This window comes from Dermacentor silvarum, chromosome 1 (genome assembly GCF_013339745.2).
Source record: "Dermacentor silvarum isolate Dsil-2018 chromosome 1, BIME_Dsil_1.4, whole genome shotgun sequence".
Classification (NCBI taxonomy): Eukaryota; Metazoa; Arthropoda; class Arachnida; order Ixodida; family Ixodidae; genus Dermacentor; species Dermacentor silvarum.
The window spans coordinates 214,094,115-214,115,371 of record NC_051154.1 but is presented as its reverse complement, the minus strand read 5'-3'; the positions used below and the strand labels follow the sequence as shown (position 1 = coordinate 214,115,371).

The window sequence follows — 21,257 nt, the reverse complement described above, 5'->3', positions numbered from 1 at the left end:
CGAAGTTATGTGTTGTGTCTTTTCAACCATTTAAAATAACCACCAAATTACAAAAAATAAAATATATTTAAACAAAACCAACAGCTTCGCTGGTCATCTTTACATAGTGGAAGGGCTCTGAATATATTGTTGTTGCACGTATATCTTACGACTCCGCACGTAAAAAAAGAAATAGGACGCTTGAGCTTCGCGTTTAAGAGTGGAACGCAATAGCATTCAATGATCTCTGGTTGCTTATCAGGCTTCCCGGCAACTGCAGCTTTTTTGTCCAAGTTCGCCTCAGCGCGCGCGGTTGCCGAGGACGCGAACGCCATCTGGAGGGGGCTTTTGCAAGGAATAAACCGCGGCGGGCCGCTGTATGAATTGTAGAAATGCTGGAAAAGGGGTTTGTGTTTGAGTTTCAGCGTAAGAGAATTATGTTTTCTCGTATATCCAAATTACAATCCGACGCTATCATGTCAGCAGGCTGTGGTTAAGTCGTACTTTACGATTTTTCTGGCGGATTTTACTTTGAGAAATTCAATTTTGTTCACTACCGCCTTGCGCCTCCTAAGAGCCTGCGGGGTCGGGGTGGTTCGGGATGATTATTTCCGCCAACGAGGCCGGCGCGCCCACGCCGACGCTGACGGCGGATTTTCTGCGACACGGGGCCCTTAACGCTGTCGCGTTAATACGTGCGGAGCCGTGAACGTTTTGGTCGCAGACTCCAGACTTGCGGCAGCAGGAGCACGGAATACGGCAGGCAGTAAATTAAAGAGAAATGGCGGTAAAAAATTTACATTGGGCATGTATTTTGCAGGTCTGATACACTCTGTTGTGGAGGTTCAGATTCGAGAAACTGCAGCGGAGCTACTCCTGTTTGCTGTAGCAATTAGATGAACGAGCGAAACGAGCAGCAAATGTTCAACGAAATCCGTTTGGTTTGATTTTATAGCTGTTCTACGCGATTATGCAGAAAAACCGTCGCTGAATTTAAATAGAATAGACCGTTTTCTCTGGGTTTTTCCATCTCTTTCTTGCTGCAGCTTCTCACGCAATGTGACCCTTGGCTCGGGAAAAAGCGCAGTTGGAGTTGAGTGATCGCTGCTGCATTGTGGCTGCTGGGATGTCATGTACCGATTTGTGGGCATTTTGGTTTCTTTCGGCTTATGTTGTTTCTTTCGCTTCTTTTTTGAACTCCAGGAAACTGAACGATAGCTACATCAAAGAACACGGCATCCGTATGCTGCCAGAGTACGCGGACCCCTATCACAACAGGTGAGCTATTTCGCTTGTATCGTTCTAATGTTTTTTTTTTCCTTTTGTTTTTTTTCTTTTTCTTTCTTTTAATAAAAAAAATGCGGTCGCGTTGTTGTGAAAGTGCGCCCGTAATCTCGGAGCATATTGAAGAGAACCCATCCTAACATGTTTCTCTGGGGAATGAAACACAAGAAAGAAGTAGATCGTTTTAACTGGCTCTGCACGTTTTTGTTTTACAGCGTAAGCTGTTATGGGCTCATTCCAATAGCCGTCTCGGTTCGCGATGGTGTCCGCCGCCGCCGGCGGACACCCGAGCCTCCGCCAGTATGGTAGTGCCGTCTAGGTAAGGCGCCTGCAATCGCAGCGTGCGCAGGCGCAGACGACGAGATGCGATTAAAACGAGGCGCGCAATCACAAAAAAATAAAAACGCGATCCCCAGCCTCCGCCACTATGGTGGTGTCATCTACTTAAGGTGCCTGCAAACGCAGCGTGCGCAGGCGCACACGACGAGATACGATTCAGACGAGGCGCGCAATCAACGCGATTCCGATGTGAGATGTGCGCCACGTATTCTGGATACCCCTTCGGTACAAGTTATGGCGTCTCCTCGCAAGATACGAACCGCTGCTGAAGAAGCGAATCGTAGAGCTACGTACGCGGCTACAACCAGGCATCATCGGGCTCAGCAGACTGCTGTGCTGACTGCTGTGTACAAGCCGCAGCTCGGAGTCGACGCCGGGCGGACAGTTCAGATCGTTCTCATCAAAACGAGGCGAAGAGACTTTGTCGCGAATACCCTGGTGTGCGCGGTGCCGAAATTGGAGCTACTTTTGAGCCGCTCCACCAGCTTACGCTGTCACTGTGCTGCGTGTGCCGCGCAGGCCTGTGACTTTTTATTTCTCTGTGCTATCAGGCAGCATAGTAATGCGAAAGCGCGTGACTCCCGTTGAAGAGTGCTGAAAGATGGTGAATGCAAAAACAGCTAAGCCGATCACTTACATTACGCAGGTAATTGCGTCTTTAAATACGGTGAGAGTACAGTTTAAAAACGACCTCCTCATTTGAAGTGGTGTTTTTCAGTAACATAGCTTATTGGTGCGCCACTTGGTAACGTGTTGAGTGGAATACGGTGAAACAAAGACTAAAAGGAACTAAACTGGTACAAGCACCGTATCCTGTTGCGTTCTGTGGTTTGTCTCACGTCTTCACTTGGCTGGATTCGACTCAGGCAGGCTTTTGTTCTTAGAGAAGCTGCAACACATTCCGGTCAACAAAGTGTTTATTCGCGGTGATAATGAAGCAGACCCTTCACAATGAATTTATGGTATCTGCAGCAGCCATGCAAACTGCATTATTTGCCAGAGGGGAGGGCCACGGATTAATTTTTTACGAAGAGTAGGGTCCTTTAGCAAGCACGTTTTTCTTTTGATTATTTTTTTCATGCGGGTATTCGTTTGCATCCTTCTCTATCAGGATGCTGGCACAGGGGCCGGACAACGAATGTGGACGCAGTTTGGGGTTACGAAGTTTAGAGAGTAGCAAAATAATTATTATAGTTATTGTGGAAGAACGTTGTTTAATTACGGATTTCGTACAGTTATGTTACAGTGTTAAAGGCGCACACTTTTCCGGGGCAAGCTCATTTTGTAGAATTCTCCTCATGAGCAGGTGCTTCGAAATATCGTATGTCATATTACGCAGGCCATTAGTTCGCCTCATTATGGAGTTGAAAGCGATAGTAAGCTACGTCCGCGAAGCTCTCGTCCTAGATTTGGTCGACACGTGGGCGCCATCTCAAAAATAACAACGAAACGCACGCGTGTTTGGAGCCGTCACATCGCGCGGGACAACCGAGATCCCATTATGTGGTGTCCAGCTCAGGACGCTGGCCAGGCCTGACACAATTATACTTTTCTCCTATTGTTTCTTTTTTGTGTTTTGTTTTGTTTCGAAGCATGGTTTTTAATGAGAGCGTCTTCCTTCCTGATCTGGGCGCTCAGGTGTTTCATTATATAGTAGATTCAGGTGACAGCTCAAATTACTGATTAATTCCGTGGACTGAGAGTGGTGACGTTCGCGGTTCTCGTCTCTGCATTCCCCCCCCCCCCCCCCCACGGACATTGCTACAGGAGGCTGAAGTAGGTCACCACTACTGCATCACGGTGTCCGCCGCTGAGCTATGTCAAATGCGGTCTGATTCGGTTAATCGAGCGAATAACCTTATCGATTTAGTAAGCATGCTCCGGCTAATCCAATATGGTGCAAGCAGGACGGCAGCAAGGCAGCAGAAAGCCACGCCTATCGAGATCTTGTTTTCGGCACAGCGCGCTAGCCTATTGCGAACTTAGTGGCCCTTAGTAGTTCGAAGTTGTGGCTCGGAGCACCCAGGAGGCCGTATTTTGGAGCAGTTTGTTTTATTTTCAAATCATTTCTTATCATACGCCGCACTTGGTGGGGTTGGGGGGAGGAGTAGATGGCACTTCAGAGAAGCGAAAACTAGGCCAAGATAATGTAACGATTCTATTTCAATAAATGTTTTTTCTCGCGCTTCATTTTAATTCAAATTCAATTTTATTGAGAAATATCGATGTACATAGAAACAGTCATCTGCATTATACAGGGTGTTTCAGCAACACTTTCACAATATTTTAAGGTTGCCTGTGCCAGATAGCCAAATTCTGGTTAATGAGATGGTCAACTCGAAGACGCGGACATTACTTGCACAAAAAATTGAAATGCATAATCGACTAATTAACAAAAATGCACTAATTAAGTTTTTAACGAATTACCTGATGGATCATATTGCAATTTAGAAATTGTAGCCATGGAGTTCGCAAGACCGATCCACTTAAAAATAATTATCAGGATGACACCAGTTTCGAGATATTAATTCCAGAACTTTGCGGAGAAATGCATTGGCGTTCCAGTTAATTTTGTGCTTCATTGCATCAAGCGACGTTTTGTTAAGAACCTAACTGGCACGCCAATGCATTTCTCCGCAAAGTTCGGGAATTAATATTTCGAAACTGGTGTCATCCCGAGCATTCGTTCCAATGGATCCGTCTTGCGAACTCCACGGCTACAATTTGTAAATTGCAATATGTGCCATCAGGTAATTAGTTAAAAACTTAATTAGTCAATTTCTGCTAATTATTCGATTATGCACTTCAATTTCTTGTGCCAGTAATGTCCGCCTCTTCGAGTAGACCAGCTCATTAACTAGAAGCATAACTGCGAGTCGGCCTAGTTGGAACAGATTCATTTTCTTAAATTTTTGTGCGCAAACAAACAGGGACGAAGAAAAGGAGACACAAGGACGAGCGCTTTCTAACAACTGATTTTCTTAGTTGTTATCAGTTGTTAGAAAGCGCTCGTCCTTGTGTCTCCTTTTCTTCGTCCCTGTTTGTTTGCGCACAAAAATTTAAGAAAATGACTCATTAACTAGAATTGTGCTACCTGCCACAGGCAACCTTTAAGAATTTTCGAAAGTGTTCGCTCAAACACCCTGTATATCTGCAAAGTATGACCCGCCGTGATTGCTTAGTGGCTTTGGCGTTGCGGTGTTAAAACGGTGTATGTTATACATTATGATGATTACTAGGAAGAGCAGCACATACCTGTGGCCGAAGTTGGTGTCAAAAAGGTTCATTGAAGAGCGGCACAAAGCCACTGGCTCATACGGAGTGCTAGGAAGCGAGCTCTTGGGCAACGAAAACTCGCACGCGTCCTAGTTCCAAGTGACTCAAGTTTGTGTGAACGAGATTCATTGAAAAGCAGCATGTACCCATTGATACATACTCAGTGGCAGATACCGAGTGACACATACCTAGTGGTTTATACCTATAGGACGCAGTGATCCAAATTGACGTGAAAGGATAACGATTATATCCATAGATACCGTAAAGTAGAAGTATAAGGAGTAGTTTATTGCATGTGAAATACAGCACATGAGGAGTCAGGGAAGAGAGAGGGAAAACACTTTATTTGCTCCCGTCAGAGAGTATGGGTGATCGGGGTGAGACTCAGCTGCCCCTTTCACCGTCTACCTCCCCCAAGACGTCGGCCGGAATCAGTTGGCTTCCGGCGGCGGCCTGGGCTTGACAGATGACTTGTTTTTGGGCTTGTTCTTCCTGGCTATGGAGGGAGGATTCCCATGACTCTTTGTTCCCATGTAGACCGTTTAGCGCTGGGCAAGCCCAGAGCATGTGATTTAGGGTCGCTATGCCTTCACAGTTTTTGCATTTGGAAGAGTGCACCTCAGGATGCCATTTGTGTAGAATATACGGGTTTGGGAAGGTACCCGTCTGCAGTTTTCGCCAGATTACTTCTTCCTTCTTTGTGAGAGATATAATGGGGGGGGGGGGGGGGGGAGGAAGGGTTCTTCTGCACATTCTGTAGTGTTGTAGAATTTCTCTGTATGTGGTTAAGTCTCGCTTTTTGGACAGGGAGTTGTCTGGCTGCGCTGACTGCTCCAAAAAAGCTGCTCTTTGGCTGATTGATGGAGTTCTCACCACCTGTATATTTGACATCTGTCATCATTAGCTCACATACCTATTGACGTGTGGGAAGTATCCTAAAAAAGTCGCAGTCTCGCCCAAAAGGCGAAGCATCGATTGCGCTAGCAAATTAGTAGACAACTATACGAAGTAAGGCTGGTAGTTTTATCGGCCGTGTGAACTTGGAAACATTCGCTTATTAACTAAGTTAACTAGATGGTGTCACGCGCGCACAAGCAAACATGAACACATGTGACTCGATGACCGCGGAAACTGGCTGTCAAAAGTCTGGAGTGAGGAAGCGCGGCAGCAGCAGCGAGCCAATTGACCTTCGTGCTGCCTCTCGCTTCAACGCGAACTAAGCGGCGAAAACGCAGCGCACACGAAGGTATCAGCACTCGCACTCTGTCCCCATCGGAGATCGCTTTCCGCGCGGCCGTGCCATACGCAGCAGCCGCCGGAGTAGAACGCTTAGCACCGCGACGCCATAACCACTAAAGTACCAAGGCGGATCGTAGCGAAACGTACTGCCTCGATTGGCTGCCTCCTGGGAAGGTGCCGCGTTTAGCGATGGGCCAGTGCCCAGGTGTGCTTGGTCTCTCGCCGGGGTGCACTGCGGCATGCTAGGACTTTGTAATATGTCAAGGTAAATTATGGTAATAAGGTAATGAAGGAAATATACGTCCAATTAGCGAATGACGACGTATACGACAAGGTAACCCCGTAATTGCTGAAGTGTTGTTGGCGAAGAGAAAATGTAGATAAATAGAGATACGTAAGAAGACAGGATTGCCTTTCGTGCAGTCGCGCTCCATGGTGCCGCTACCCTGAAGCGGGTGCCAGTGGGCGAGTGCGCACACTTCGTTTTCTGTGCCTTCGCGACCGGCATATATGTATAATTGATGTGACTGGAAGACGGCAATCCCGAATCTTATTAATCGCGTATTCCACCGCTGAAGTATATAGCTTGTGGCAGATCTTTAGTTGACGTTAATTACTATTTAATTACACGAGTATTTAATTACCGGAGCTCAGGCGGCACCGGAGCTTACGTCCTTTCGCCGCACTTCACTTCATCAAAAAAAAATTGTTGTTCTCGAGTTCACTGTTCTTCATATAAGGTACGGATAGGAAGAGAAAGCAAGCCGAAGTTAACCATGCCAGTGCTATTCGCACGTATATATAGGTAGGTTAAGGGCATATGCTAGGCGAGAGATTGGCAAGAATAGACGCCACAGGAGGCGCATTGTGTCCACAGGCGGTCGTTAAAGTCCGGTGTCTTAATGTATAACACATACGCCTTTGTAGATTTCTGCGACGAGGAAATGTGATAAAAGACTTTTCATGTCTTAACTACCTTATAGAAGATGACATGACGCCTAATCTCCCCAGCGCACTCCGGGGAGAATGACGATTCATTTATGAAAGATAGGACATTAGCACAGCAGGAGCTTGATAGTCTCTCGATGGCTGCAGCGGCTACGTGTGGGATATTTGCCCATTTCAGTCAGTCAATGAGCATGAACGTGTTAGTAGTCGTAATAAATAATAGTGACAGCACTTATTCACGTCGTTCGACGCAGTACGCGGGTCGGTACGCATAAGGACAACTTGACGGTTGTATGCATGGCCCGGCAGGCCACATAATAGCATGAAGCGCGCAATAAAGGAGCAGGAGTATTTAAGAGTGTGCGTTCTACAACATCAAAAAGAAACAAAACTGTAATACGGAGACAGCAGAATTGTGTAAAGAAATATTATACAACAGTGGATACTATTAATGAGTGCGCAATTTCTTAACTTTGCACATGCTTTCAACGATGTCAAGATTGCTTAAACGATTAAAATGATAAGGAATATAATATGTACCGATCCGGAGCCCTCTACTACGGCGTCCCTTATAACTATAAACCGGGAAAATTAGGCAAAATGCCTATTTTTTTCTTTAGGTCCTTATCGTGCCTTTTTAACGTATAAGCAGGAACTAGGTGTTTAGAAACATTTTATTGCTACTTTTATTGCGCCTATAAATGCCTAGTTTAATGTTGGTGCCATATTGGATTTCGATTGCCTGAAATTGCTTTTTCTATGTTTTGTCTTGGCCTTATTTTGTTTATATCGTTATCACTCGATGAGGAACTTGGCTGAAAGCAGTCGATTATTACCTCAAACAGTTTACCGGTGTATAGGCTGTTATTAACAGTTTCGCAGCAGACGCGAGCATCGCTGTGATAAGGGCTCAAACTATACGTTGCGCGACGATACACTTGAAGGTGACTTAGCGTACTTGTGCGCTCACTTTGTGTTTCTAGCCTCCATCATTGAGAAACTTGCATGCTCGGGCGGAACCCTGACCCTGAATGTGGGGCTCATTTAGGACGTTCAGGAAAGGTTAGCCACCATTCCCAGTGGACCTGTTGCTGATGGAGTTAGTTCGAAGCAGTAATCTGCCTCGCGCAAAAATGCCGGTTTTTCGGTATTGGAAGAACCGTCAAAGATCCTGGCCCGCGAACATTGTGGAATTCCGTGCAGCGTTGGATCATCGAAGGTTCCGAAGTACAAATATGTGCCCCTAACTACGGTGTATGTTGAATGTTCCTGTTTTTGTATACAAACCAATCCTTAGTGAAAAAAAGCGCGACATGAAGCCAGAAAATCGTGCGATGGTGCTTGCTTATCAATGCTTTCACAACTTTTCTCGTGGTGTCTAGGCGCACAAAATTTCAGTTCAAGATTCAAGATTCAAGATTCATTTTATTTCTCCAAGAGAAAAAGGCCCGGGGCAAAAAGCTGCCTTGAAGCAGCTTGACGGGGTCCCTTGATGAGTCTTGTAACCTACGCAACTTGCCTCATTCCGTTTTATCGAGAAAATCAAGTGAATTTCATTAAAGCGGGGATTATTCGACTGTGTTCCTTTATCCTGAGTTGCACAGCGGAAGTTCTTATTATTTGTGCCTATACTTGGAGGAGGGGGGTGAGACCATACAGAATTTTTAAAAATCGCCCGTGACAGACAGCGTAATTGTAGTGTTTTAGCTGGATCACTCGACGCGGTGGACGTTTCTTGCAGAAGATATTGAAGTGCATAATCAAATAATTAACAAACATTCGCTAATTAACTTTCTCATGAATTACTTTATGACACAACTTGCAATTTAACAATTGTAGCCGGTGAGTTTACAAGACATATCAACTTGGAACAAATTCTAGGGATCACGTGGATTTCGAGATATGCGCTGCGAAAGTTTCGGTAAAAATGCACTATTGTTCCACTTTTTGTTCCACTATATTAACAAACCACCGTTTTATGCATTGTAGCACAAAAGTAGCTGGAACGCCCATGTGTTTTGTCGCATTCATTGGGAATTAATATTTTGAAACTGGCCACGTCCTGAAAATTCGGTTCAAGTAGATACGCCTTGCGAACTCACCGACTGCAATTCGTAAATGACAATTTGTGCCGTAAAATAATTAATTAAAATGTGTGAATTTTTCTTCTTATTTCTGGGGTTTTACGTGCCAAAACCAGTTCTGATTATGTGGCACGCCGTAGTGGAGGGCTCCGGATTAATTTTAACCACCTGGGGTTCTTTAACGTGCACTACAAGGCAAGCACACGGGCGTTTTTGCATTTTGCCTCCATGGAAATGCGGCCGCCGCGGCGGGGATTCGATCCCGCGATTATGCAATTCAATTTCTCGTCCAAGTAATGTTCGCCTCTTTGAGTAATCGAGCTCAATGACTATCTATGATATCTGCCACAGACGATTTTTAAAAAATTCGGTATGGTCCAAAAAAGAAAAAAGAGAATACCCTGGATATGCCTTCAATGACAGCTTTGGTGCCTGTTTAGGTGCCTGAAACAGCATTTCTTGATGCCTCAACATCCGATCTCTACTTATAACTCACTGTGCAGTTCCGGGACTTTAAACACTGCAACTTCATTTCAACACGGAACGTTAATTGTATAAGCGACGACCTGAGTATAGGACACAAATCGCGCCGAAGAACGCGAAACCCCTTCGATCGTATCTCACGGTGTGTGTCGCGCTTAAATTACCCGCCGTCCGCGACGTAATGTGCCACATGATGAATACACAAAAGACGGAGACCGTCCGGCAAATGTTTACATCGCCACGCAACTCTGGTGAATTAACAGAGCTCTCAGCAGGATAAAAAAAGAAGTTGACGTCTGTGAGGCAGATACACTGAAGATGGCGTATCGAAAGCTTCAAACGGTGTTAGGCTCCGAACCGCCGCGCCATTGTCCAGCTAACGGACGTTTCGCTTTTCCCACTGCTGTGGCCGCTCTGGCATCGCTGCTTTTTCTTTTCTTTCTTTCTTTTTTTCGAGAACTACAAAGGGCACTCAAACTGGTGCTTTCGAGAGTGGTGCGCCGAGTCGCCCTTTTTATCTTCCGCGCGAACATGCTGATCGCCAGCCCGCGTTTTTCTGGTTGTCTCACTTATACGCTGTGTCACTATTTTGTGAGTTATAGCCTGCGTTTCGGCGCGCGTCACTCGTTGTTAAAAACGGTTTTCGTCTCGATACGTGTACGCTCGTGCGTGACTTCGCCCCAGGGATGGCCTGATCGTGCTCTGGCACCCGATATTGTGGTCGTTAACGCGCGAGTTTTTCTTCTTACACGTGCCGGACGCCCTAACGACTTCTGTCAAACCGGCCGTAAATATGACTCGTGTTTCGTTTAAGTGCATGCTAACGTGGTGCAGTTGCCCGTCACGTGGAGGCTCTGCGCGTCCGAAAAATTCGCACTAGACAGAGTTTACGGTTACGCCGCTTTGATTTCATTAAATTGTGTTCCTTAATGCAAGGGTAAAAGATGAAAGGCTTTTCAGATGAGTGGGGAGGGGGGCGGTGTCACTGCCTAATGGCGCCTAATTTACCGAGGCCCGTACATACAACAAAGCTAGTGTGTTTACACTGTTGAGAGAAAACACGTTCAGTTGCTAAGCAAAAGCTTGTAACTGCTTGATACAGAGTTAACTAAGATTATAGTAAGGGCAGTCAGTAAGGACGCTAGTAGTTGGATTTACTAACCAATGGAGGTGGTGTGTAAGACTAGCACAGGCAGTCAGTTTACAAACTATAGAAAGTAATGGAACCGCAGTGAAGTGCTATTTGCTGTCCAATTAAGTTAGTGGTGTGTGTTTTGTTTACAAGCAGCGATTCCATTGCCAAGATACAATTAGGTCCCATCTGTTCCAAAGAGTATTGTAAATGTGTATGCTGTAAAAAAAAAACAAAAAAACAGGACCGCATTGCCACACAGGTTAGTGATGCAACATCATCAAATAGTATCACGTAAGGCTCGTGACAGGAATATTAGTTCGCGTGTATTAAACTGCAGTGTGCAGAAAAGAACAGAACAATACAGTTATCGGGATAGCATACGCGACGTGTTTCTAAAAACGACCTTATGAATATCTACAGCCATAACCTTTAGGAGCTCAAGTTGTACCGGTGCGCACCTATGTATTTCAATAAATAAACAGAGTTATAAACCTATATCTGTATAACCTATGGTCTGCGCATGTGTAGGACACAACGCAGCACATAAGAATTAATCGACCATAATGACAAAAACTATAGTTTATCTAAACATCGCATTAAGACCATCACTATACACAGGATATTAGACCGCAGGTGACGGTGATTTTTACTAACTGGTCTGTGAAACGTACTAACTGCTTAGTAAAGGCAGCACTCAAGAAAAGCGCGTGTTTTTCCCTTTACCTCGGCCGTGGCTTGACGTTTTCGTAAGAGCAAATGCCAGCCAATTGTGATGGCCGACGTATTGTTATAGCGAAAGCGGCCCGCCAATGCCTGGAAACAGCACTTACCAACAAAAAAGCTCTGTGAATTAGGTCCCAGAAGTTTAACTCTCTTTCTTTGCACCTCTACAGCCACGCACCACAGACAATACCGCCTTGTCTCCTTCCGTCACCGACGCTATTGTTTCCTGCGTGACCACTGAATAGGCTTCGTTTTTCCGCATGGAAAGGGATCATTCCTCTGCTGCACCCAACGACATGCTTGCAGAACGTCGTCTCCGCGTCACCGTCCGTCGCAATTAGGTCCCCGCTCTGGGAGCATTGCGCAGGTGCTCGGTATAGAGCTATACTGCTGAGAGCTGCCACCCGCCGTGGTTGCTCAGTGGCTATGGTGTTGGGCTGCTGAGAACGAGGTCGCGGGATCGAATCCCGACCACGGCGGCCGCATTTCGATCGGGGCGAAATGCGAAAACACCCGTGTACTTAGATTTAGGTGCACGTTAAAGAACCCCAGGTGGTCGAAATTTCCGGAGTCCCCCACTACGGCGTGCCTCATAATCAGATCGTTGTTTTGGCACGTAAAGCCCCGTAATTAAATTAATTAATGCTCAGAGGTGCCAGCTAACGCTCGCTCACTGGCGCGGCAATAAACTGTGCCTCAGGTGACACGTGTGAGCCACCGCACACTGCGCCGATGTAATCGCGGACTTCCTTGTCTTCGGTTTCTGTTTACTTTTGGGTACGACTCCCGGTCTTTACCAAGCACGCACGATCCTCATTAGAGTAGGCGGCGCTTTGTTAGACTGATTAGAAATAACGGATGAGTGGGAAGAATTGAGCCACTAAACGAACGCAGGTGCTAACTGGGATAAATGATGCGTTGGGATCATAACCTGTGCCAAATTACGCGTAATACGAGTAATAGAAGAAAACTGAAATGTTTCGCGCCTAACAAAAATAAAAGACCCTGTCGAAATAAGACCAGTTAACGTGTGCGCGCTGAGTGTTTCAAGCGCTCCCGGCTGCTTTGTCGTAAAGACGTGAATATTTGCGAGTATAGCGTTGTCCTTTATTTTGTAGGTCACAGGTGTGATGTGGGATGTAGTGCGATAGTTCACAAAGTTACGTTTGGGCTCTGTAAAAACGTATAAGTTAGTAAATAATAATTATGTTTTTGAGCTTTCTAGCAGTAAACACTTATCATACTGCCGAAATAAAATGCGCGGAACAACAATGACAAAAATATATATTAGCGCTGTTCATATCATTAGATCTCTGATAATAACCAGTCTTCTATTCTCAGCTGTCAGCATAGTGCCACAAGCTAATTAATCACTCATAACGGTGGTCACTTCGGAAAATCTGTGTAAATGGATGACCACTTGTCACGGGTGAAAATTGCTTGCATCAGTACATCGCTCGGTACGTGAGCTGAAGCATAAAAAAGTGCGCTATACATATACTATAACTGCAGGGCTACTGGGTGGTCCTTGTTTTTTTCCCCACTTTCGGGAAATGGTGAGATTACGCGCCGTGGTGGCTCAACTGCGAAAGTTTCTTCTGTTGAGCACAAAGTCGCAGGCTCTATTACCAGCTCACAGTTTAGCCAAGGTCGGAATGCGAAAGCAACGCGTATACGCTGAGATTTCGTCGCATGTTTTGGCCAGAACAGGGTCAGCTTTTCAGGTCATACTCACTGCGGCGCAACTGTGAAAGATAAAGCCATTCAACTCTAACTATAAACTGTAAAGTTTTGCTTCTTTTTTACATTTCCTGCACTGTAAAAAACGTGGACTACTGGCAGCTCCTTTTGCGGGAGTAACCATTTGCAGCTTAGTGTGTAACTCCATTTTCAATAGTTCTCGTATTACCCATGTGATATGCGTTTGCTCTGACCGAGTACAAGCTGAGTTAACGTATTCCATGCTTACACCTGCCTTCGTATATGCAGAGGAGATCGACAGCTTGCATGTCAGTTTTTTTTTTTTTTTTTGCCAGCTATTGGAGGCGCCGGCCGTGCCTCTCGACCTTCATCCCGTGTGTTTAGATGACATGTTATCTGTACTAGTGAAATCTGCTTTCGTTCGTTTGCGCGAAAAGGCAATACATTAATTTTAATTCATGGTGCTGAAAGGACGCGATTTGATGAACCACACTTAAAATTAACACCCCCGAATATAATTTTAAGTGTGGCCGCTGCGCCATTATCTTCTAACACTTTCCTCTCTGCAAAGGTGAAAACACCCTTGCGCTTATGTTAGAAGCATGGGCCGCAAGCTCATCCTTCAAAACCACCATAACTTCCGAAGAACGCATACATTGCACTTTGTTGATTCTATCGATACGCGGCGTAGGGGTGTTCAAAAGGTTTTTAGCTTAGACTAGCGCTCGAAATGGTGTAGGGTGTTTGAGTGTGTGCCATGGTGAAGGAGTCTTTACTGTGTGTGAAGGCTTACTTGAGCTGTTGCGCGAAGGCTGCGTACGTGTAGTATGACTTCCACTTTTTGTTTGTTTCATGCGCGCTTGCTCATTCCTTTTTTACAGACCCATTACGGCCGGTGAAGTTGGGTGTTTTATGAGCCACTACAACATCTGGAAAGACGTGAGTTTGTCCTCAGATAACCAAGTTGACACCCGCCTGGGCCGGTGTGATGTAGCGATTCCTTCCGCTCGATTCTGTGGATGCCACTCTTATGGACCGTTTGCGGCCGAGTGATCCCGTTGTTACCCGGGCGTAGCGCCGCCCTGACCGCTGACGACGCGCAAAAAAGAATGACACTGGCACATAATCGTTACATGATCTGGCCGTGAATTGTTCTTATTCGCCTTTGTCATGTTTTGGGCTAGCGACTTCCGTATGGCCGCTACCCGCCGTGGTTGCTTGCTGAATTCGGTGTTACACTGCTAAACACGAGGTCGCGGGATCAAATCCCGGCCACGGCGGCCGCATTTTGATGCAGGTGAAATGCAAGACCGCCTTTGTGCCGTGCCTTGGGTGCACGTTAAAGAACCCCAGGTGGTCATAATTAATCCGGAGCCCCCCACTACGGCGTGCCTCAGCGGCCACACTTAAAATTAAGACCCCCGAATATAATTTTAAGTGTGGCCGCTGCGCCATTATCTGTGTTTGCATGCGCTCGCGTGTGCACGTACGCACATTGCTGAGAACGTTCCATTCAGACTTTGCTAGAGTGGATGACTGAAAACTACCGGGAGTGGATCTCCCGTTAGTTTTGTGTCCAGCATGTCGTCGTTTGCAACCTTCTGGGTGTTCGTTAGCCCTTTGTCTTTCCAGCAGCGCATGTTGAAAACAAACAACGAAGCAGATGAGTTCGTACTGACCGTTTCTGTGGTAAATCGCTAGACGTATGGTAAAGGCTTGCAAACGTCGGATTTCGTCTCCTGAAGCAATGGAACGCGCTACTTTCTCATTTGGGTACTGCGGGAATTGTACTTTTCTGTAAATATGGCAATGGCGGCAATCCGCCGGCCGCTCCCGGGGTCGTGCGTGTACTCCCGAATTCTGTATTCGTGTAGCCGTGCAGCCGTGTAGGACTCGCCGAACCATTAGAGACACGTGTATATGAGCGCAGCAGCGTGTTGTTCGTTCGTACGAATAGACAGTTTCCCCTGAAGGTGACAGAAGTTTTCTGGGCTGCCGCACATCCACAATGCCAACATCTGTGCGCATTATGGTGTTCCATAAGGAAAGCATGTATGACGCAAGTACGTGGTGCCGTGGCTTCCTGCACCTTGAGCCAGCAGCCGTGGCGCTCCCTCTGCGCACCCTCAGAACGCCTGTACTACTTTTGCATTAGGGTTGCTCCGTTGTTTACGACATTATACCTTAAGTCTCTATGCCATGATGCGTCGCAGCTCTACCATGTTCCTGCACAAGTTGTTTAAAATGGGCATAACCGAAAATGTGGACATTGCTCTTCGGTACATATTGACACGTATACATGTTTATCTTTCACCGGTGGCCGCTTTCCATCGGCTAACAAATGTTAAATGTTATCGCTCGGCGCAGGACGCGCCTGTATCGTAAGTTTCTAGAACGTTATCGATGCTTCTTTCCGTTGCCTATTTTCACCGACGCTTATGTTATCTGATTGTATGACCGACGCGATTGTCCAGAACTTTCTGGAAGACACTCGGGCACCAGGGAATAATCTGGAACATTCGATGACTCATGTATAAAAGCCGACGCGTTTCGCCGCTTAGCAGATTTTCGACGATCGCCGACTGTGTTCGCCGCTTTCGTTGTGCTTCGAGTGTAGCTTGCTTTTGTGGGCACAGGTTCGCCCAATAAAGAATCAGTTTCGTCATACACAGTTTTACGACTGTTACTTCAGCGTTAAAGTCCCTATATAAGACTTTATTCAGCGCCACTACTACGTGACATCTGGTGGAGGTGCTGGGTAGGCGTCGACGTCTTCTGGACGGTTTGGGCTTGGCTCACGGCTGGATGGGGGAGTCCGGTACAAGGACATAAGGCTACCCCGACCAGCGAGCTAGCCGTAGGCTATTGAACTTGCCACCGGAGTACGAACCCCTACCCGACAAGAACAAGAGGACAAAAGTCACGACCTCGGCAGCAGCTACCATGACAGCCCCTGCGCCAACATCTGCAGTCGTGATGCAACAACCCAGGGAGCCGCCGACTTTCCGCGGTTCGGCATCTGAAGACCCCGAAAGCTGGCTGGAGGCATACGACCGAGGAGTCGCTACGTTCAACAAGTGGGACTGCGACGACAAGCTGCGCCATGTTTACTTCTCTCTTGAAGACGGCGCCAGAACCTGGTTCGAGAATAGGGAGCGTGCACTAACAACCTGGGACCTCTTCCGAGCCGCATTCCTGGACACCTTCACGAGCGTCGTCCGTAAATAAAGAGCTGCAGCCTTGCTGGAAAACCGTGTACAGCTCCCGAATGAGAGCATCGGTATGTACACTGAAGAAATGACTTGATTATTCCGGCACGCCGACCCCGCTATGCCAGAAGACAAGAAAGTTCGCTTGCTCATGCGGGGAGTTAAGCAGGAGCTATTCGCCGGACTGGTGCGGAATCCACCAACGACAGTCCAAGACTTTCTCTCGGAGGCTACGACGATCGAGAAAGCACTGGACATGCGCAACCGGCAATACAATCGCCGTTCCACGCCACAGTACGCCGAAGTCCAAGGACTCTCCCACGACGTACGAGACACCATCAGGGCGATAGTACGCGAAGAGCTGCAGAAGTTGCTACCGTCGTCGCAGCCTCAAGTTGCTTCCATGGCTGATATCGTGCGGGTGGAAATCCAACAATCGCTAAGACTTACCGAATTACCGCAACCCCAGCCGGAAGCGATGACCTACGCCGCCGTCGCCCGTCGTCAAGGCCTCCCTCCGCGCTCGCGCCAGGGCCCCGTAACGCCGCAATTCCGTCGTCCACCACCGCCGCCGCCAGCTCGCCCGCCCGTCGCCCAGCGCAGTTACCAAATAAAGACGGACATTTGGCGCGCGCCTGACCACCGCCCGCTCTGCTATCACTGCGAGGAAGCCGGCCATGTCTACCGCCGATGCCCATACCGCGAGATGGGCCTACGAGGGTTCGCCGTCAACGCGCCGCGTCCAGTGCGAGGTGAAGGACCGCGCGACATCGCCGACTACCTCGCCGGAGCCCAGTGGCAACCACGACGACTCTCACGCTCGCCGTCACCAGGCGGCTACATCTCGCCGCATCGCCGTCAGAACAACGGTCCCACCCGGGGCCTATCTCCCAGCCCTTACCCGGGAAACTAAAGGCAGCAACCGATGGAGGTGCGGTTGCTGTACGACGCAATGCCGAAGATCCTCCGCCGCTGCCGACGACGACGATTCGCGAATCATCACGACGAGATATCAGCACGCCGCCTAGCAACAGCCTTGACAGCACTTCGCCGCCGAAAGAAGACCTTCCGACGCGACGTAGCAGCAGCAGAGCAATCCGACGCAGCCGTGATCCGACGCCACAAATTAACCGCAATGCCAGACACCGGTCTACCGATCTAGACGTGATCATCGATGGTCATAACGTCACCGCTCTCGTCGACACTGGCACCGATTATTCCGTCCTCATTGGCGCGTTCGCCGCCAAGTTAAAGAAGGTGAAGACGGCCTGGCAAGGACCCTATATCCGGACAGCGGGAGGCCACCTAATAACGCCGGCTAGAATCTGCACAGCGCGAGTCACGGTAAACAACCGCACTTACCCGGCGAGCTTCGTAATCCTGCAGCAGTGCTCCAGGGATGTCATCCTAGGTATGGACTTTCTAAGCCAACACGGTGCAGTCATCGACTTAAGGTCCAAGTCGATAGCGCTTTCAACGTACAACGCGATGCCACCGGATACAAACATCAGTTACCATGCCTTGAATGCGCTAGAAGAACAAGTCACCGTTCCGCCTCACTCCAGCGTAATGATTTCCGTCGGTACCGAAGTGCCTGCAGACATGGAGGGCGTCATCGAGGGCGATCATCACTTACTGCTCGACCGTGAAATTTGCGTCGCTAGAGGCATAGCTGAGCTACGTGAAGGAAAAGCAAGAGTGATACTCACGAACTTCAGCCACGAATACAAGCACATTAACAAAGGCACCACGATCGCCTACATCGACGAAATAGTACACGCTAGCAGTGCTTTCGCCTTCACGGATTCTAGTGCACCTGCAACGACGACTGTAGTACCTGAACCAACTTTCGACGTCAATCAGAACCTTCCCAGGCATAAGAAAGAACAACTAAAAGCTCTGCTCCTGCAATACAAGGACTGCTTCTCGTCGTCGTCCAAAGTTCGACAAACCCCTGTCGCCAAGCACCGCATCATAACCGACGAATACGTCCGCCCACTCCGTCAGAGTCCGTACCGAGTTTCAGCGCGAACGCGACGCCATAAGGCAACAAGTCGACGAAATGCTACGCGACGACATCATCCAGCCGTCCAAGAGTCCGTGGGCATCCCCCGTGGTGTTAGTGAAGAAGGATGTAACCTTACGTTTCTGTGTCGATTATCGTCGCCTCAACAAAATCACGAACAAGGACGTATACCCTCTCTCACGGATTGACGACGCCTTGAATAGACTCTACAACGCAAAGTATTTTTCGTCGATGGACCTCAAAACCGGCTACTGGCAAATCGAAGTCGACGAGACGGACCGGGCGAAGACTGCCTTTATAACATCAGACGGACTGTTCGAGTTCAAGGTCATGCCATTTGGTCTTTGCTCGGCACCTGCGACTTTCCAACGCGTCATGGATACCGTACTGGCAGGCTTGAAGTGGCAGACTTGCCTCGTCTACTTGGACGACGTCGTTGTATTTGCCTCAAGTTTCGAAGAACACCTCCGACGCCTTGCAACAGCCTTCAAGCAATCAATGCCTCCGGACTAACGTTGAAGCCAGAAAAGTGCCGTTTCGCATATGAGGAGCTTTTGTTTTTGGGCCACGTAGTCAACAATTCTGAAGTACGCCCTGACCCACAGAAAACTGCGGCCATCACTGACTTTCCTCCGCCTGCCGACAAGAAGGCAGTGCGTAGGTTTCTTGGACTGTGCGCCTATTATAGGCGCTTCGTCAAGGACTTTTCACGGATCGCCGAGCCACTGACGTTCCTCACGAAGGCCGACGTCGAATTCAAGTGGGAGACGCCACAAGTCGAAGCATTTGAAGAACTGAAGCGACGCCTGCAATCGCCGCCAATACTTGCGCATTTCGACGAAAACGCCGATACCCAAGTCCACACCGACGCAAGCAGCGTAGGACATGGCTCTGTGCTTGTGCAGAAGACTGACGGACTAGAAAGGGTTGTAATTTAAGCTAGCTGCTCGCTGTCGAAGGCGGAAGCAAATTATTCCACAACAGAAAAGGAGTGCCTCGCCATCATCTGGGCTACATCGAAGTTTCGCCCCTACCTCTATGGCAGGCCCTTCAAAGTTATGAGCGACCACCATGCCTTGTTTTGGCTAGCTAACTTGAAGGATCCTTCAGGTCGCCTCGCACGATGGAGTCTGAGACTTCAGGCATTCGACATCACCGTCGTTTACAAGTCTGGGAGAAAGCACTCTGACGCCGACTGCTTGTCTCGCGCCCCCGTTGAACCCCCGCCACAGGACGACCAAGATGACGACACTTTCATGGGACCCATCAGTGCCGACGAATTCGCCGAACAACAGCGAGCCGACCCGGAACTAGGGAGTCTTGTAGACTACCTGGAAGGCAAGACCGTCATTGTGCCGAAGGTGTTCAGGCGAGGATTGGCGTCGTTTTTCTTGCAAAACGACATTCTCCTAAAGAAGAACTTCTCGCCTCTCCGAGCCAACTACCTCCTCGTGGTACCCTCAACACTGCGTCCAGAGGTTCTGCAAGCTCTCCATGACGACCCAACGGCTGGACACCTTGGCTTTTCACGCACTCTCGCGAGGATACAAGAAAAATAGTACTGGCCTCGCCTCTCTGCCGACGTCGCCCATTACGTAAGGACATGCCCAGACTGTCAGCGACGCAAAACACCGCCGACAAGGCCAGCCGGACTTCTACAGCCGATCGAGCCACCTCGCCGACCGTTCCAGCAGATCGGGATGGACTTACTGGGGTCTTTTCCGACGTCGACGTCTGGGAATAAATGGATCGTCGTCGCTACGGACTACCTCGCCCGCTACGCCGAAACAAAAGCCTTGCCCAAAGGCAGTGCCGCCGAGGTAGCCCGATTCTTCGTTGAGAACATCCTCCTGCGTCACGGTGCCCCAGAAGTCCTTATCACCGACAGAGGTACGGCCTTTACGGCTGAACTAACTCAAGCCATCCTGCGATACAGCCAGACAAGCCATCGACGGACCACCGCCTACCACCCGCAGACGAATGGCCTCACCGAGCGCCTAAATAAGAACATCGCCGACATGCTGGCAATGTACGTCGACGTCGAACACAAGACGTGGGATGCCGTCCTTCCTTACGTGACCTTCGCATACAACACGGCCGTGCAAGAAACGACGCACATGGCGCCGTTCCACTTGGTCTACGGTAGGAACCCGGCAACGACGCTCGACGCCATGCTACCGGACGTCCCCGACGAAGAAAATCTCGACGTTGCCACCTATTTGCAGCGTGCCGAAGAAGGTAGACAGCTCGCCCGCCTGCGCATCAAGAACCAGCAGAGGACCGACATCCGACACTACAATCTTCGACGACGCTACGTCGAGTACCAGCCCGGCGACCGTGTTTGGGTCTGGACTCCGATACGCCGGCGAGGACTTAGCGAGAAACTGTTACGACGCTATTTCGGACCCTACAAGATTATTCGACGGATTGGCGCACTGGACTATGAGGTCGTGCCAGACGGCATTTCGCAATCACAGCGGCGCCGCGCACGACCCGAAGTCATCCACGTGGTGTGTCTTAAGCCTTTTTACGCCCGCTGACGAGCTTAGGTATTTTGTTACTTTGTTATTTTTTTTCTTTATTACGCGTCGTTTTGTTTTCACTTTCGCGTTTGTTTGTAGCATCGGGACGATGCTTTTTAAGGGGAGGGTATTGACACGTATACATGTTTATCTTTCACCGGTGGCGGCTTTCCATCGGCTAACAAATGTTAAACGTTATCGCTCGGCGCAGGACGCGCTTGTATCGGAAGTTTCTAGAACGTTATCGATGCTTCTTTCCGTTGCCTACTTCACCGACGCTTATGTTATCTGATTGTATGACCGACGCGA

The 21,257-nt window shown here is 48.5% G+C and overlaps 1 protein-coding gene across 1 annotated transcript in view; it reads left to right on the top strand.

Moving 5' to 3' along the window:
- The first annotated feature begins 1,179 nt into the window (after positions 1-1,179).
- LOC119451389 (glycosyltransferase 25 family member-like) overlaps positions 1,180-21,257 on the top strand; it is a 36,921-nt gene continuing 16,843 nt past the window's right edge. The window contains exons 1-2 of the mRNA XM_037714484.2: positions 1,180-1,257; positions 14,073-14,130. Of these exons, the coding sequence (XP_037570412.1) occupies positions 1,223-1,257; positions 14,073-14,130 (93 nt within the window). The 5' untranslated portion in view covers positions 1,180-1,222. The remainder of the gene's footprint in view (positions 1,258-14,072; positions 14,131-21,257) is intronic.